The sequence below is a fragment of the Manacus vitellinus genome, unplaced genomic scaffold (genome assembly GCF_001715985.3).
Source record: "Manacus vitellinus isolate BGI_N305 unplaced genomic scaffold, ASM171598v3 scaffold_12_pilon, whole genome shotgun sequence".
NCBI lineage: Eukaryota > Metazoa > Chordata > Aves > Passeriformes > Pipridae > Manacus > Manacus vitellinus.
In genome coordinates, this window is record NW_021938949.1 from 13,207,466 (window position 1) to 13,225,612 (window position 18,147).

Genomic DNA, 18,147 nt, shown 5'->3' on the forward strand with positions numbered 1-18,147 from the left:
CCGTGGTGTATTTGGGTGTGGCTGCAGGGCGGTCACAAAAACATTAGGGGGGATAAAAAGACAACCCCCAAACAATTTCTACCTCTTGCTCCACACAGCCTCTGAAGCGCCTTCTCCTGGCCGGTGGGCTGTCTTGACAACTAGTTGTACTAAAGTTACCTCAGGCTCATGCCTCGTAAAATGCTTTTTTTGTTCACAAAGTAGTGCTGAAGATTTTTCTCTCTCTAGGATAATACAATCACAGAGTCATGAAGGTTGGAAAAGACCTCTGAGATCCTCGAGCCCAACTATTACCCTGACCCTGCCAGGTCCAACGCTCAGCCGTGTCCCCAGGCACCACATCCACGTGTTTTTTTGAATGCTTCCAGGGACGGCGATTCCACCCTTCCCTGTACAGCCTGTTCCAATGCTTGACCACCCTGTTAGGGAGTTGTAGAGAGAGAGGTCGCCCCTGAAGCCTCTTTTCTAAACACCTGGGCTGAACCCCCCAGCTGCTCCTCATCAAGAGCAATGAGGAGCTCCTTTGCTTTGCTCTGGACACGCTGCAGCAGCTCCATGTCCTTGGAGCGAGGGGCACAGACCTGGACACAGGGCTGGAGGTGCGGACACATCACCCCGTTTCCCCGCAGCCCTCGTCGGCCCTTTTCGCCGGCGCTTGGGGCCGGTGCTCCGGGGGGCGGCCACAGCCTCGGGGCTTTCGGGTGACCCTTCCATGGCTCGATTTCCTCCGGGAAAGCGGGCTGGGAAGTGCCGGTGCCTCCCGGCCCCTCGCGGTGTTGGAGATGCGGCGCTCCCGGAGCGCTGGGCAGGGCTCGGTGCCCTGAGGGGCTCCGGGGGTCGCTCCAGGCCCGTTTTGGGTCCGGAACCAGCCAAAGCTCCCGGACACCCTATTCCGTAGGCACAGGGAGGTGAGTGAGCTGGAGTCGAGTTTGGAGCTGTCTGCGAGGGCGCTTCCCTCCTGCTTTGGGCTGTCGGGGTTAAACATCAGCGTTACAATAACACCGCGTTTAAAATATCTGTGGGGCCTTTAACAGAACAGACTTTCCCAGTTTGTTACGGATTTTCTTGACAATGCTGGTGCACCGTTTTCAGGTGTCCCCGGACAGGCTTACCCTGTTGTGTGCCAGATGGTGATTTTTATTAAATTTGTTTTCCGAACTTGAGTACAGTATCCATTAAAATGGAGGAATACTTTTCTGAGACTTACAGCCAGCGTGGGTCTCCTGTGTGTCATTAAAGTGTGCCTGTAGCACATGTGCCAGTATTTTCTTCAGTACTTTAAGGTTACCTAGGACAGCAACATGGGGGAAATTTCTCTTCAGGAGGTTCTTTGTCAGCCTCTTTTGGGGGAGTTGTTCTGATCGGTTTTTTTAGAAAAATCTCATTTGGGGGAGGTAGAAAAAATGCTTAAAAAATGTTAAATTTGAGTCTTGGGCTGCATCCTGCACTTACCAACCATCACATGAGGGAAGCCAGTCCAGTGCACAGGACACTGATGCCATCCATGTTTTATCTTAGAGGTTTGGCTCCAGAGTGCATTTAAGAGTCAACTGCAATTCAGGCATTTAATTCCTAGTTTAGAAGTTTCAATACAAAGGGCCCCAAATCTCTGCTATACTGAAAGCAGCTGAAATATTTTTAGCAAAAAAGCCCTGGAGTTTCATTTGCAAATTTCTTTATTTTTGGGTCTATGAAACTCAAGATTCAAGCAAGCTCAGATTTATAAATTCTGGAGTGTGCTCATATACCTACAGTAAAATATTTTTCTTTTTTTTGTTTTAATTAATGTAGTTTCTTCCCTAAGAAATGGGAAGCTGCAAATTTAAAACTTGAAATTCAAACTGGAGAGCAGATCATTTGCTCAGCTGTGATGCCATATACTTGCTCTCTTTCCCTTGCAGTTTTGTGGAATTTCTAATATGTTAACATCTCTCTCCCTTTTTTTGCAAAAGGGTTGGAATGCTGTTGGAGATGGGACCATTGTTTGTGTGTGTCTGTCTCTCCCCCTCGCTATACATGCGCCCCTTCCCCTCTGCCAGAGCCCCTCCTCTGGCTGCAAGAGGGGAGTTGAAATAGTGAGATCCTGCTTTGTGAAGGAAATTTTCTTTCACTGCCTTGCTCAGAGGTGCCTTTGAGAGGAGAACTGATGTGTTTTTGTTAACTTCTGGCCAGAGGAGGTGCTTTCGATGGCCATGGGGTTGCACGCCATCATTTTACTCTGTGCTGTTGTGGCAGGAGCTTCAGGGAGTAAGTAGAAGAAGCTTTTTCCTCTGCTCTCAATGCAGAATACTTCTGTTAAGGAATGATCTCGCTAGCAAAACTCTTGAGATGTTGTAAATTATGTTACAGCTTGTAGGTTTGTGGTAATTCTTGTAGCAGCTTTGTCTTGATTTTCAGCGTGGTGTAGCAGTTTGCTTTACTGAGCTCTCTGGGTGGTACTGGGCAAGTGGGAGAGCTTTACCTGGAAAGGGGGCAGTTAAATAGTGCATCTTCCTTCAGGATTTTAGGGAAAGCAGCAGAAACACTGGGGTTGTGCCAGTCATTTTATTATCCTCGCCTGAAAATCGTATGTTAGTATCGTGTTCTAAAATTGTGCTCACTTTGGTATTCGGCAGATGAAGGGTTCTGAGAAGTGTGAATAGATCACGAACTGTCAGTAGTTTGTTACTCTTATCAGTTGAAGGGAGATAAGTGTGGGCTATTTCCAGAACCAAAATAAATGAAGGAAGAAAATTTAAAATTCAAAAAGAACAAAGCAAAGAGCAGAAACCCTAAATTTAGGAACTCTAACAAAGTTAATCAGGTGCCTGATTGTCCAGGCTGCTCAGCCTCCCACACTCTGCCAGTGATGAGCACGATTAACAATTCTGAGCTCAGCATTCAGGTGCCTCCTGATGCTGCACTGAACAGTTGGATTTTCCAAGTTTGTCTTACCATATTTGTTTTAAGGTTCTTTAATAAGTTGTACAGGTTTCTTTGTTGAAAGTCGTTAACTTAACACTGCCTTTTCCCACTGTTTAAAAGAAAGGGGGGGCTGAATTGCCCTTTTCTCACCTCATCCACTCTCTAGGATGATCTAGGGATGATTTTTTTCCCTCCAAGGAAACTGAGAAATGTGATATGTTTGGAATATTGAAATTAATGCACATGTTTTATGTACAGATAGGTATATTTATAAAAATTTATAGTCTAGCAATAATTCTCATGTATTACCTGACCTGATCTCTCTGTGCCCAAAAGTTTTATCACTTTGCAGGTATCTCTAGCACTGGATCAGGTTTGCTTGAAAATAATGTTATTCATACTTTTGGAGGGTAAAACCTGAAGTTCTATACAGAGAATTAATTCTGCAAAACGAAAAGGAGCATTGGATGGGAAGAAATATAAGTGTGGGATAAGATCTTTTCAAGAAAAATGTAATTCTACTCTCTAGAAACTTAAATTTTAATTTGGGAATAAAAATGTATGTAAGATCGAGGGGGAGGGTGAAGAAACAAACCCTTTCTTGTTTTCGTCCTAAATCCAGTGAATTCCCTTCTTTCCTCCTGCCAATAGTTTTGACGTTTAACAAAAAGGATTAAGAGAAGAGAAAATTAGTTTGAAATAAATAATATTAATGTGGATTTTTAAATGTTGTAGTTTGACAAGGGCGTTTCCTTTGGGCACATGTAAAACACCCAAAAGCCAGAACCAGAATAAAGAGGTTCTTTTACCTTCTGTCTCCAGTGGGAGACAAAGCTGAGCAGCACAGGGGTGTTAGTTACTGCTTCACAGGGAGGCTCATTAGCTTTTCATGGCATAGGGGTTGGGGTGATTGTACTTATTATTGAATTGCTTGGGACATTTTCTTTCACTGTGGCACATACAAGTGCAGCAGGACTATGTATCTGATTTTGGCTGTTCCTGTTAGCCCAGCCCTTTTGAGTTCCCAGTCATGCCTGCAGGGGCAATCACAGTGATGCAGAGGAAATGGATACCCTAAAAATTTCTTTTCACAGAGGAGTTTTTGAGGGTGAATGAGAATTTTTCTTCCAGTTCATTGTGGATGTTTTGCTGTCTAGCAGTGCTTTCAATAACTGCTGCATGTAATTCTGCCAGGCTCATTTTAGGTCGTTCAGCATCAGAGCATTGGAATGAAAGTCCTGCTAGCTCATTGTGCAGAGATGTGTGCACAGAAAGAGGAGGAGTGGAAGCTCTGAACCAGCAGCCCCAGCTGTTTCCCCTGTTAGTGCCAACGTGAATCTACAGCAGTTCCATCTCTGTGGTGTGTTCTACATCCCCTTGAACTCGCTGCCCTCCCAGTCAAAGTCTGAGTGAAAGTCATGCAGGAGAACAGGCTCCCCAGTGTTAAAGGACATCTGAACCAACTGCCATGCTCAAGTTGTGATGTTTGTGTTCCTTAGTGTGCTGCTGCAGCAAAAGTTTTTCTTAGGCAGTAAAGTTTGCTCTTGTTCTCAGTGATGCTTAGGATTTCTTGAATGACCATGTGCAGTAAAAGTCATAGCTATGTAGAAATTTTCCTGAACTGCAATAAAGTTAAAAGACCATGGATATGAAGAAATGTGGTGGATAATACGTAATTCTTTCTTGGATTAAGAAACTCTTTCTTAAATTCACTTGGTAGCCACTGTATTGTTGCATTTCCATGCTTACCTCAATAAATACACTAAGGCAGGTCATTCCTTTATGTATGTGCTTGTGAGTAAGATGTGTGGAATGGGGTGAGAGCAAAGTCTTGTCCCTGTGTACTCGGTAGAAAAACTGTCATGGATTTATTTATTTGTTTTTAGGACCATGCTTTGATTTCAGTTATTTCATTGAAATTTAAAAGCAGTGGGTCTGTACTGAGCTGCACACACATTTTCAGTGCTTTTCTGTTCTCTTACCTGTCATTGCAGAATCCTCAGAGAGTTTAAGTTATGGAGCATCTTGCTTTGCAGAGTGTGTAGGTGAGTAAAACAAAACTGTACTCAGGTCTTCTATGTGATAAGGAAGGAGGGATTTTTCCTTCCCTTCCGTAGGGATGTTGTGTTCTGAGAGGAATGATACCTGTGTCTGAGGAATCAGCATTCATGGAAGTAGAGGAGAAGTTCCACTAAGCTTTACCAGGCCCACACTTGCCTAAAGTTCTCATTCTGTGCACTCAGAAAGCTCCCAGACTTTAAAGCTGAGCAAGGACTAAACGAGTACAGGACTAAACCCAGCCATGGGCATTAAGAGCACTGTGAATGCATCAGCAGATCTACTTCATCTGGCTCTTGCTGCTCTCTGAAAGGTGTCAGAAGAACATCATGCTGTGAATGCACTGCATCCCTTTTCTGCCCTTGGAAATTGTCTTCCTGCCTCGAAGGAGTTGGTGAGGTTCTGTGCATAGGAGAGAGGGGAAAGATTTTCACCTTCTGTGCAGGAGCTATAGCCAGCTTTGAAAAACCCAGGTGCTTTCTGGGTTTTTAAAAAGATTAAAAGGCAGAAAAAAATAGGGGAAGGGGAAAGCCTCATAAACTGAAAAAAACACCCCATTTTTTTGTTTGTTTCCCAGGACACAGTGCATGGTACTTCCCCAAAAGAGCTAGATACAGCTACAGGTATTCAGCAGTCACCAGCACATTCCTGCAGGGAAGTATTCACAAAAGAAGTGGCATCTCTCTGGAGAGCACAGTGATCATCGAGGTATTGGGGAATTGCCAGATGGTTTTGAAAGTAAGTATTGTCATAACAATCTGAGAGATTGGGAGGAGCTGACATGTAACCTTACCTTTCTTTGGGATTATTGCTACATTTGAGACCCTTGTTTTTCTTGTAAGTAAAAGATGAGATCCAGTTCCAGTTCAATTCTGGATTTCATAATTAGAATTGCAGCATTGCTTTGATGTGACACAACTTCCTTTTGACAATGAAATACATTGCCTATATCTTTGCTCCTAGGTGCAAGATGTGCAGATTAAGAAAAGTTTTGCATCCAGAGAGGAGCCTCTGAAGGAAATGGACAGTCTAAGGTAGAAAACTTAATCTGGTGTAGTTTGGGGGTTTTTTTGAAGCTATATGGCTTAGCAGCTACTTGACTGGACATCGTTCAGTGTGTTTCATACTATGTTTAGGTTTAGAGTTTCTTTTGAGTTTTTTTTTTTTTGTTTTTTTTTTTTTTTTTTGAAAAAGCAAGGATCAGGATGTGCACACCACCAGCAAAATGAGAAGTATTTGGTCCAAACAGGTTTTTTTTAAACCTAATTTTCATCCCTTTGCATGTAAAAATAATTGGAGAGCAGACTATTAAAATTATTCTGGGCACAAATTACCAGGCCTCTAGCTGGTTAGCAGCCTGTATGGATCAGAGATCTCTAGGCTGTAGTTGTTACTTGTACAGACTCTTGAGTTTTGAAGTACATTTCAGAAGTTATTGCTTTGGAAGAGTCTCACAATGCAAAACATTGGGTTTTTTTTTCCTTCCCAGATATTTAAACTGCATTTATTTATCTAATTTAATTTTCTTCCTTTTATGTTCTTGGTTTTAGTAGCTCATTCATAACATATGTCAGTGTGTTTCTCACTGACTTCTCAAGGTATAGTCTCCAGTGTAGATGCCTATACAAAAAGATCTCTTCAAACTGTGGAGGTCTGGCATTTTCCCAGCGAGCTGACGCTTCTTGTGTTGTCAAAAGAAAAGCAGTTCTGTTGTCTGATTAAGCTCAGCCTTGTAATCTTCCTCTTTGTCCTGCCACTTGGATTCTCAGCCTTTAAACAACACTGAAAACTGAGGTAATTGACTCAATTCAAAGGGTCAAAAAGAGCAAGCTTGGAGTAAATGCATTGCTTTTTATATTAATCAGGAAGAACTTTGTGTTCCCCAGTGTGGGCAGTGGTATCAGAGTTCAAATGAGAATACAGGCACATCTTCTGTGAAGTTCTCTGCAGGATTTTCATAGCTGTAAGAGTAGTTGTGCCTCATTCTTTGCAGAGAAGCCAAAAAATAGAGATAGCAAAGAAAGCATTCAGTGAAGCTTGGCTATTGAAAATAATTATTCACATGAGTAAACCTTATTAGCATTTGCCTCAGCCTATTGTGAACATACAGTAGTCTGACTTGTCCTCTGAACACGCATGTAATTTCCACAGATAGTAGCAAAAGCAGCCACAGTTGCCTAGGAGTTCAGAACCCCTTATCCCATGGGCCCAGTCTCTTCCTCTGGAAAGACTTTATCCAGATGTTGGTGTGTTTAAAGTTTACCTCTTACTCTGTGACCCGGCTGATGAGATGAACGATTAGTTCCACAGTTAATGGGCAGGTGAACTGTCTGTCTCCCTGTATGGGAGCTGAACACTGGGCTACTGCAGAATTCTTCCTTTGGATGGCTTGTTTTTCCCCATTTAGAGGGGAATTATATGATTAAAGTACATTATATAAGGAGTGAAAATCAATGTTAAAAAGTGATCTCTTGCAAATGTAGAAAATGCTGTGTACTCTGGGATAGCAAAAGCAGTTAGGGAGTGTACTGATAGCAGAGGTGGGGGAACAAATTTGGGATAAAGCCCAGGTATAAACACCTAGCAGAGCAGGAAGGTATGGGTTCATTGGAAAGCAGTTGTTCTTGTGTATGACACCTGAAGAGACATAATATTACTTTACAGTTCAGACAGGCCTTCCAATGCCAAAGGTACCCTGAATTATAAAATGAAATTTCTTTCCTACATTGAACAAGAACATTAAGTGCATTACACTTGTAACATCTAATAAAAGCAGCTCCAGGTGAATTCTTTACAATTATGTCAAGGGTGCTGTGATTATCTTGAGAGGATTTATTTTTAGGGTTTTATGAGGGGTTTTTTAAGGACTCCTAGGGTCAGGGTGGATTTATGAAGAACAGAGGCATGCTACAAAGAGTGGAGATACAGAATGAGACAGATCCATTGTGGAGGAACAGCTCTGTTGAGGAATCTGAGCCTGTCATAGACCGACTTGCACTATTCAAAGCAAGAAACAATAAACTATTTTATTGCAGGGGAATACTAGAACAGCATCCTCTTCATTTTTCTTTCCATGATGGGAAAGTTCTGAAGCTCTGCCCTGTGAGGAGTGAGCAGCCCTGGGCACTGAACATAAAACGAGGCATTCTCAGTGTCCTGCAGACAGCGCAAGCACCCGCTGCCGGTGCCGTTGTTGAGGAGGTGAGACCATCACTACAGTCATGCTCTGAGCTCACTGAGGCCCTTGGACATGCTAAGTCTATGCCTTTTGTAAATAAATAAGGGTTTTTTCCACTTGGTTCAGCAGACAGCGGCAGTCACCTAATTGTTTTTTGTAGTGGATGTTATAAATTCTCATTCTTGCTAAATCCACTGCTTCGTTACCAGGGTGGTAACACCAGGGCTTTACCTGTCCTCTGGGGAAAATATTATATTCATTATTCATGGTTACTCCTCCTTTCTTTTTTTTCATTAATTTCAGGAGGCTTTACGATCTGGCTTCTCGGAGTTCTTTGCAATTATTTTAATGCTTAAGCTCAAGTTCTGCTGGGTTAGACTGGAACAATAGGCCAGCCTACCCTGCTGTCACCTGTGTGTTTGCACGAGTGCAGCTGAGACACCTCAAGGGCTCTGGTTCTGTTGTGAAGAGCTGTCTCTAGACTGACCTTCAGCATGATGTGCACTACCTCATTCTCCTGCTATTGCTGCATGTCAGTGCTTAAAGGGATTTTCTGCTGTAAGGCTTGAGAGATCCATATGTAATTAAATTTATGCTGATTAGTAACGTTCTTCTGAATTAATGTTTCCCTGTACACCCACAAAACCTCAACTGAAAAAGCATACAACTGTAAATGATCTGATTCAGAATAACACAGAGAGGTTAAACAGATCAGCAGGCCCTGGCTACTATAAAGTTTGACCAAAGTCTTTAAAATTATTTGCCTTTTCACAGCTTTTGTGGCAAAGCCAGTGTTCTGCCAGGGAGAATTTAGGTCTCTGTTGTTACTACAAAAAAGTAATTATTGAAATGAATTGTAATAACCCACAATACCTCCTTGTATTGCATGTGTGACTCAGCAGTGTATGTTTGTTACTAGGTGGACGTTCTGGGAATATGCCCAACCAAGTACCAGCGAAAGGGTCCTGTTCTTGTAAAGACAAGGGACTTAAACCTCTGCTCCCATCGATATTCTGGTTTTACTTCTGTGCAGTCTGTTGTTCTTCCTCATGTGTCGGTGAGTTTCAGGGGAATGACACTGATTATTCCACGGGACCTTTTAGCTTATTTGAAGAGTGTGTCTGCCCAAACTTGAGTCCTTAGCAAAGAAATTATGAATATAATTCTGCCTGAAATGCCTGTTATTTACAGAATTTGTTTTCATGCCAATTTGCACTGTAATTGATGAATGTTACAGTACAAAGGCAAGAGGTTCTTAGGGACCTGGATTAAACTCTCATTAAAACATGTTATAGTGATAAACTGAAAGTGGAGCATGGAAAAGGGGAATAGAGAGATGTGAACAAGAAAAAAACACATTATGAAAAGAAAGTTATTCTTTTGAGAAAACTTTGGAAAGATAGGAGCTTTTCTAAGAGCCAGACTTGCAGCTTTCCACTGTTGACAGCAAATACAGTCAATGTTTGTATCTTATGCCATTTTATTAGGTGGATATTACTTGTTTCTTGTATACTAGCTAGTTGTAGTTTACCAGCCTTTTGCTTTTTTCAGCTCTACTGACCAAAAAGAGCCGCTTAACACTGAGGCTTTGTGAACTGAAATGAATTGAGACCATTTGATGTTGAAAGTTAGCAGCAGTTGCTTTTCAGTGATGAAAAGCTAGACTGAAAATAAAGAGCATGTTAACCTCCCCAGGCTGGGCACTGTCAGAGGTCTAGACAGGGGACTGCAGCTATTCCAGAGCTGGAATCCTCTGTGAAGCTGGGAGAGGAAGGATTGGGAGGATTAAACAGGTCATCAATAACTTTACCTGAAGTATCTGTTCTTCCCAGTCTGAGCAACAGGTCCTGTCTTCCAAACTGGAATGTGTTCAGAGCATTAAGGATGGAGTCCTGGCAGAGGCCAGATGCACCGAGTCCGACCGTGTGACGCTGTTCCCTCAGAAGGGTGGTGGGACAGACACACAGACACAGTCCTCGCTGCAGCTCCTTCAGGTGGAAGCAGACACACTGCACAAAAAAGGTTTCTGCTAAAATAAAATAAATGTATTTCCTAGAAAAGTCTTGGGATTGTGTCTTGCCTGTGAGAACTCTTTGCCCATGGCATTTCCTCCAATGTATTAAATGATTTGGAAGTGGGTGTTTTTACAGGCTGGGCTGAGCTGTCCCTTCTTCAAGAGCTGGAGCCTGCCATAACAAAGCAGGGTGGGTCTCCAAAAATGACTTTCTGTAATGGCCAACTCCTTTTTGCCTACTTTACATACCTAGTGCCTTGTACACAGAGCATCAGCCTTCCTGTGCCTGTGGACAATTCCTAATTATTATGCAAATGCGTCCTAATTAATTGTAAGTGCTAATGGAACTGACACACCCCGTCTGAGAACTGTTTTGACTTTTTCTCCTTCTTTGCTCTGCGTGCTTCTCCTTAGGAGAATGATTTTACTCTGCGTGCTTCTCCTTAGGAGAATGATTTTACAACAAGCAACTTGCCTGAGGAAAGATTTTAAAGTTGGGCTCTAAATGTTGAGAAACATTTTGTATTATTTTTGTCTGCTTCTAAATAGTTGGATTTTTTCTTTAAAAGGAAACTCCAAATTTCCAGGATGCCTTTTGTTTATAGTTATGCCAACATAAGATGACAAGATTCTTCCCCAGGAAGAGATTAAGAGCCAAGCCATTTATTTTTCTTGGCACCCAGACCTCCTGTTGATTTTTTGGGAGGTTGAAGTGTTGGATGAGTGATTAGATGACATTGAATGTAATGTAGCAGGGCCATTCTAAGAGGCATATTGATGGAAAGTAGGACTTTTTTCATGTGTATCTTTGTCTTGTTTCTCTGACTCACACAGGTCACAGTTATCTTTAGATTTTATTCTCTTGTGTTCTTAAATTCAAGCTGGCTGCAGGCATTTATATTATATTTACTGGGACTAGAGGGACTCTCAGAGGTAAAAATAAAGACTCAGAGAGAAATTTCCCCCCAGCATAGAGGATTAACCACAGCAAATGGCCAGCAACCAGCAGATCTCTGATTTTTCCTTATGTCTTTCCAGTGGACTATGAGGATCTGTACGTGACCAGCATTCTCTATGAAAGGGAAGAAATGGAGAGGCAGGTCAAAGGAAGGGAAGTGACTGAACTGGTGTGGAAACTTTGCTTAGCACACAGTGCGAGTTATGAGGTGAGCTTTTATACACAGCCTCTGTTTCCCTTGAGTCTCTTTGTGGTCAGGGAATTCTCTTACACGGATAAGAGGTGACCAGGAGAGCAGCAATTTTGAAATACTGAAGCAGTTCATTGTTTTGGACGTTTTTTAAATGTAAAATTAGAGAAAAATAAAATGCTTCGAAGTGTTGTTTTCCTATGTAAACGGTAAATCAAACCAAGGTGTCAAAACATCATATCTCTTGTAAATGCTCATAGGCACAAGGGATGTTAACTGAAAGCTTCAGGCCTAGCATAGAGGGCACTTCACCTTCCTTTATCTAGAGCAAGTCCCAGGTCAAGGAACAGAAGCTCTGCCTGTCTCTTTGCTGGGGTGGGACACAGACACTGGGAGATGGAGTAAGGGCTCTATGGGACTGGAGAAGAGTTCACTGCTGGATTACAGCTCTGCAGTAATACACTGTGTGTATTCACCTCTCTCTTGTCTTTAGCTGTGATTAACAAGCACAAATAGGCATTTAATATGTGATGTGAGACTTAAGGGTAAGGCACAATGCCCCGGGCTCAGGGGAAAGCAGCAGGTGGCCTTCCTGGGTGGTGGAGTATGGGATAGGTTTCTGTTTCTGAGTTACAAGCAAATCTGCTCTGTCCTTTAGCTGCATGCTGTGGAGATTGGGGCTATGGAGAGCTAACAGAGCCATATATATGTTGGTTCTTGCTAAGGTAGAATAGAAGCAGCCTCTTTTGGTACTGTAATGCTTAATTCTAGGTGTCTGCCAGTGTGACAGCAGTATACAATAGTGTTTAGGCGCAGACTAGAGGGCTACACACTGGCTGGAAAATGCTGAAAGAAGAAATTACTGCAGTGGATCTGAGAAACTTTCTCCAAATTCACCCATAATTCATTGTCTTTGAAAGAATGGTAGACGATTTTTCCCAGTAACAGTGGGATGTCACTTCTGCCTCCAAAGAGGTCTACTGGCTCCATGTGTGGGAAATTTGTTTAGTAAATCACTAGGATTAGCACAAGTGGCTGTTGTCTGTGCCACTGCCTAAAGGAGAGGTGAATTATTCATCATATGCCTGTCCCAGCACAGGGTTCGATTGGTCGCGAACCATTTCCACTGTTTCAGGGTGTTCCTTCTGTGTGACAAGACATTTCAAAGAGAATCTTTATTATCCCTCATTTCAACCAATAAAATGTCCTTTGGACCAGGAAAGAAGTTATGGGAATGGCCACAGGTTGCTTGGGAGACAGCTGCAGTTGTTCTGCGTGTACAGCTTGTTTGTCCCCTTATTGTTTGACTCTGAATGAGGTGAGATTATGCATTTCTTTCAGGACACAAAGCCAAGAATAAGTGGAAGGGAAAAATCCCCAACTCCAGGGAAAACAGTGAAGGGATGAGAAAATGGAGGTGGAGACTGTCATTTCCAAGAAGCAAAGTCGTTGTTTAATTTTTTAATGCTATTATGGAACAAGATTGAATTTCAATGTGGATGTAGATTAGCTAATGGACCATTAAGTGAACAAACTACATACTGACAAAGAATGGAAAAAGGGATGGGGAGAAGCCCCCTCTCTCACTTGAGAGAGGCTTGAGGATCACACCACTTCTGCTGGAGGCTGAATTTCCATTTGACTGTCTGAGTTTTGATGCCTGGTCTGTAACTCCAGTGAATGCACTGTGTGTGCACTAAGCAGGGTGGGCAAGAGTATGTCAGATTTGCTCTGCCTCACTCCTATACCCCAGTCTGACCCAAAAAAAGGGCATGATAAGGTTTTTCCTTTCTTTTTTTTTTTCCTAGTAAGGTAATATAGTTACTAGCTACTTCTTGACTGGGTGTAAAGAATATCATGTTTATGCTTTCAGAAGAATTTTTAAAATTTTTTTTAAGTAGAACTATAACAATTCTGCAGATAGAAGGAAAAACAAGCTTCTAAGTGTTGTCCAAACCTCAGCTAAATGATCTTTCACGCAAACCTAAGACTAATATAAAGTTAGGTTGACCATTGTTTCATTCAGTGTTAAAGCTATGTCAGCAGTTCTGGCCATAAATCAGGATCTTGCTGTGCAAACTCAGAGAAGATTATGATCTTCTCTTCTGGGTTGTAACCACAGTGTTGCATTTGGGTTTATTATTCATTTGTATGCCAGTGGTGTGCATGGTGGTCACTGAGGGACTGACTGATATCCAAAGTAAAAGCCCTCTCCCTGTATGTTTGCAGTCTGGACAGAAAAGCAAGTGAGGGAAGGAATGTAGGAACAAAGGGAAGAACAGAGGGTTTGCTCTCAGGTTAAATTGTGAATCAATGGCAATGCTGGTGTAAGCTTGTTGTGCTCTGTTCTCTGAAGCTGGTTTCTGCACAGCAGGAATATTACACCTGGTTTTGTGCACTTGCAGACTGCAGGCCTTTTCATGACCCTCGTGTTTGAGCTCCGACATCTCTCTCTTGAGGCCTTAAGAGCACTATGGCAAAGATCTTCATTTAAGTGCAGAGACAACTGGTAAGGCTCCTTTAGTAATTGCATTCAAAAATTACATAGTCACAAAATGTTTCTCTCCTATCTAAAATAGTTCAGTGTTTTAAATCTATGCCCTGATGTTGGATTTATATTTGGAGCATTTTAAAGGAAGCATTTGTATAGCAGATCTTGTTTCTGTAACAGAGGGATGATATTCTCTCCTCACTGAATGACTGTTGTGTACAAAATAGACTTTCCTGTCCCATGCCTATTCCCACAGACAGACTTCCCGTTTCAGAAGCAAGGGGAACAGGAAACCTGAGTCATGGCTTAGAGGGAAATCAGTGCTGCTGGTTTTAAGCAAATTTGATTCTTGAGTATTTTGTTCATTTTTAGATTTGCTGTACTTTTTTCTTGTGTTACAGGCAACCATTAATAGATGCTCTCCCATCTTGTGCTACAGAGGCATGTGTTGTCCTAATGAAAGAACTTGTGGCTTCTGGAGAAGTCGAGGAAGACAAAGTAGAACATTTCTTCTGGTCATTTGCATTCATTCCTAAGCCCACCTCGGGCATGATTGAATCTCTCGCTGTGAGTGGATGTTGCTTTTTCTTTTTTAATTTGTCATTGATCTCATAATCATGGTGGTCCATAATTTTTGTGTTTTACAGTAATAGTCTTTTTCATAGATATATACAAAACTCTGTCCAGGTAATTTTGGTGGTGAAAATACTGGCTATTTTTACCTGGTTTCCAAATGAGGAAGCAGCTTGATTTGCATCTGTAGCCCAGATATTTTAAAAAAATTTGGGGTTCACAAGCACTGGTTGAAGTGGTGGGATTTTCAACAGTAACAGGCTTTCTTCACACAGAAATTAGGAATTAGCAGGTTTATGGGAGAGAAAAACTAATTTTCATCTAAAAATGGGTAAACTACCCAGGATTTACTGAGCTATCAGTGGTTTTCATTAAGTATAGAGGTGGAACTTAGAGAAATTGTGTGGTGGTGAGGGTTTTACTATTTGTAGGGTCCAGAAAAATAGTTTAGATTTGTTTTTACACTCCTTGCTAAGCACACAGGGCATGATTTCTTGTGAAAAGAACTGAGGTCTGTACCATGTAGACACTAATTTAGCCCATATGTACAAGAATTTTTTAGTATATCTCTGCAAGGTTGTCCTCTTTTTGTTTGCTTATGTACTTCCTTTACAGACTGTTTGAAAACACCATTGTTGAGATTGTGTTTTAGTATGTAAATATTTTGATACATTTCTGTGGTATGTTACCATAGCCACTCTCATGACTTCTCTGAAGCTCCCTGTTCTTTTTGTGCTCCTTTACAGCCTTTGCTGGAGTCACCCAGAGCAAGCCAGAGCTGCTTCTTGGGAGTAACTGCTCTCCTACACAGGTTTTGCTCAGCTCACAGCTCCTGTGATGATGTACCTGCTGTGCAGGGTGTGCTGAGGATTCTTGGGAAATTTTTGGGAGGAAACTGCACTGTGCAAGATTCAGAACATCTCAGTGAGGTATTGGCCATACAGAGGCATATGATATAGTGCTTTACTCTTCTGTACCCTTTCTGATCTAGAACTTGTTTGATGAAAATGGCATTCATTGGATTTCCAGAAAGCCATGAATACAAGCTTTGTAAATTGATATTCTTTGCAAGGATGGGCTGATAAAGTTTTGTAATCCAACAAGTACAACCTATCAGCGTGGGTGTTCTTGTTGTGGAAATAATACCCAAACTTCATACTGTTGATCAGTATAAAGAACACTCATCTGTTGACAAATTATTATTTTAATTTGCTTATTGTGCCCAAAACCCCAAGACAAATCACTGAAAGGTAAAAATATCTGTGATCAAAAGGGACAAAATATCAAAGTACTCGAAGAACTTTTGCAGGACATCAAATGTGTGACTTCTGCTTTTCCATTGCAACACAGCCTTTTAATAATGTTTTTGTATTCCACCAGATCTAAGCCAAATTCTACTTACAAGTGCTAAATGGCATTAGAATAGAACAGTGCTCCATATGTGTCTTGTCTTCCCAGTGAAGCCACAGTATAGCTGGTACAACAGGGGCTGCAGTAAACTCCCCAAATGAGCAGTAATCATTTTAAACACGGTTTTGCACAGAAAATGTTGTTGCAATAAAATTCAATGTAGAGCTGACCACACATGAGAAACCTTTTATTCCACCTTGCTCTGTATTTACAGATGCAGCTGGTGTTAAAAGCCGTCGGAAACGCGGGACTGGCAGCGGCTTCGCTGGCTCCTGTTCTGAGCTCCTGTGCTTCCCTGAGCAGTAATCCCGTGGAAATCCGCCTAGCTGCTATCCAGGCCTTCAGGCGCATTCCCTGCTCTGTCAGGGTAAGTGATTTATTGCCAGCAGGTGACTTCCTGGCACTGCTCCAGAGTTTTGACTTTTTGGAATAGCTACGAAACACACCAAGAGATAAGGAACAAGTGCAGACGTGTTCCAGCAGAGCCCCTCTGCTGCTGTAGCTGAGGTAACACATCCAGTGACTGAGGCAGTGTTTGTGACTTCTTAAATAGTTACTTCAGTTGGGTAGGTTATGGCTGAGAACCCACAGTACTTGATTCTTCCCATAGTCTATTCCACTGTATCGTTCCCTGAAATATAAAGTATTATGGTGAGAAGCTTGTTGTGATTTGCGATACACTGTCAAAGTTAGAACATTTTGTTAAATGGTTTAATGGAGGAAAACACAAAATCTGTTTATCTCAAATAACTTGATGCTAAAAGGAATGGCAAAGCCAGGAGTGCTGGCCTGGGCAAAGCTGGCAGCCCTGCTCCAGAAGAACAAGAGGTTTCACATGGACTTGCATTCGGAGAAGTGTTTTTCTGTGGTCTTTTAAAATTTAATTGCAGCATGGATTGGCATAATTCATTTGTTCTGTAGTTATAAAGCTTGGTGTTGATCCTTAGACCTGTTCAAAGTATGAAGTCCATATGTTGTCATACACCCCATCAAATGAACTGCTAAACTGACACCCTGTGGGTGAGCCGGGGGGTGTTAAATACTAATAAAAATGTTGCTAGTATCAGTCACTAATGTCTTAATTCCTGGCAGTTTACCTAAAAATTCATATTTGTTGATACTGGGGAAATACTGAACAGAATAAATTTGTTACAGTCCTGCTCTTTGACTGAGACCAGAACTAATGATTTCAATAGCCTGTGAACAAAAACGTGTCCATTGTTGTCTGTGTCTGAGCTGTGGCAAGTGAGAGAAATATGACAGCCAGGTCTACCCTTTGGTGAAATAAAAACACCTTCAACAGTTATGCTGGCAGGTGAGGCTCTGTGTTGCAGAGTCCTGTATAAATTACTCTGTGTAGGATTCAGAATTCAGGTCATAATGACAGTTTATTCAGGAAATTTGTGGATAAGGTCGTACAGAGAATATGTACAAACATCTGTATACATATTGCACAAAGTGACTTTGTCAGATGCAAAGCAATAGCTATCTCAAAAATCCACCTGGACCTGGAAGTGCATACATGAGGTGTTCTAAGGGAGTAAGTTGTAATTGTCTTTATTTTTTCATCTTTTTCTCTTAGAATGATATTTTAGTTCAGTTGTATCAAGCAACCAGCGAAGATGTGGAAATAAGAATTGCTGCTTATTATATGGCAATGAAATGTCCACATGAAGAGTTATTTAAACAAGTACAAAAGACTTTGCTGAAAGAAACATCCAGCCAAGGTTAGCCAAGCAGCTACTAGAGTCTGACATGTTCTTAAATGATACTTTTAAAACATTTGTTTTACAGGTGTAATGGTACCAATCTGTAGAAAATTTTATTTTATCTTTGTAGATCGTTTTTAAAAGATCGTTTGTATGATTGCGACAGTTTTTATTGAAATTGTGATATTGTTAGTTTAGCAATAGTCAGTAAAGACTTAATTCCCCCTACTGGCAACATTTCATTAGCTGAAGGCTTTTGAGAAAGATAGGTGGAACATCTTTGTTGCTCAGCGCATTAGAAATACAAAGGGATAACTGCAAACTGCATTCTATCGAGAAAGAAGTGAGTGGCAGAAATAATACTGCAATATTCTAAAATGGCTTCACCATGTTTAACAAAGAATACCTCTAGACTAATCCTTTGCATTTAAATCTGTCAAGAAGAAGCAAACACGAGAAGGGTCTCTGTGAGGTTGTTTGCAGGCTGATGAAAGCAGGCTCTGTCTGCACTCAGGTGTGGCTGGGTCCTGGCCGGCTCCACATTTGAAGCTGTGTATCCATTTTACCAGGATGTGATATCCTGCAGCAGTTAGGAGTTCAGGCTCAGCATTATGTTCACCTGATGATGTGGTTTGTGGTTTGGAGGGCACTTGTTCCCCTCT

General features: G+C 41.6%; 1 protein-coding gene across 1 annotated transcript in view; it reads left to right on the forward strand.

The window, feature by feature from the left end:
- Nucleotides 1-2,192: 2,192 nt before the first annotated feature.
- The window catches only part of LOC108638684, a 66,554-nt gene continuing 50,599 nt past the window's right edge, over nt 2,193-18,147 (forward strand). The window contains exons 1-13 of the mRNA XM_029957849.1: nt 2,193-2,247; nt 4,899-4,949; nt 5,540-5,700; nt 5,926-5,996; nt 7,998-8,163; nt 9,060-9,197; nt 9,973-10,090; nt 11,193-11,320; nt 13,708-13,811; nt 14,195-14,360; nt 15,113-15,295; nt 15,991-16,143; nt 17,359-17,503. Of these exons, the coding sequence (XP_029813709.1) occupies nt 2,193-2,247; nt 4,899-4,949; nt 5,540-5,700; nt 5,926-5,996; nt 7,998-8,163; nt 9,060-9,197; nt 9,973-10,090; nt 11,193-11,320; nt 13,708-13,811; nt 14,195-14,360; nt 15,113-15,295; nt 15,991-16,143; nt 17,359-17,503 (1,639 nt within the window). The remainder of the gene's footprint in view (nt 2,248-4,898; nt 4,950-5,539; nt 5,701-5,925; nt 5,997-7,997; nt 8,164-9,059; nt 9,198-9,972; nt 10,091-11,192; nt 11,321-13,707; nt 13,812-14,194; nt 14,361-15,112; nt 15,296-15,990; nt 16,144-17,358; nt 17,504-18,147) is intronic.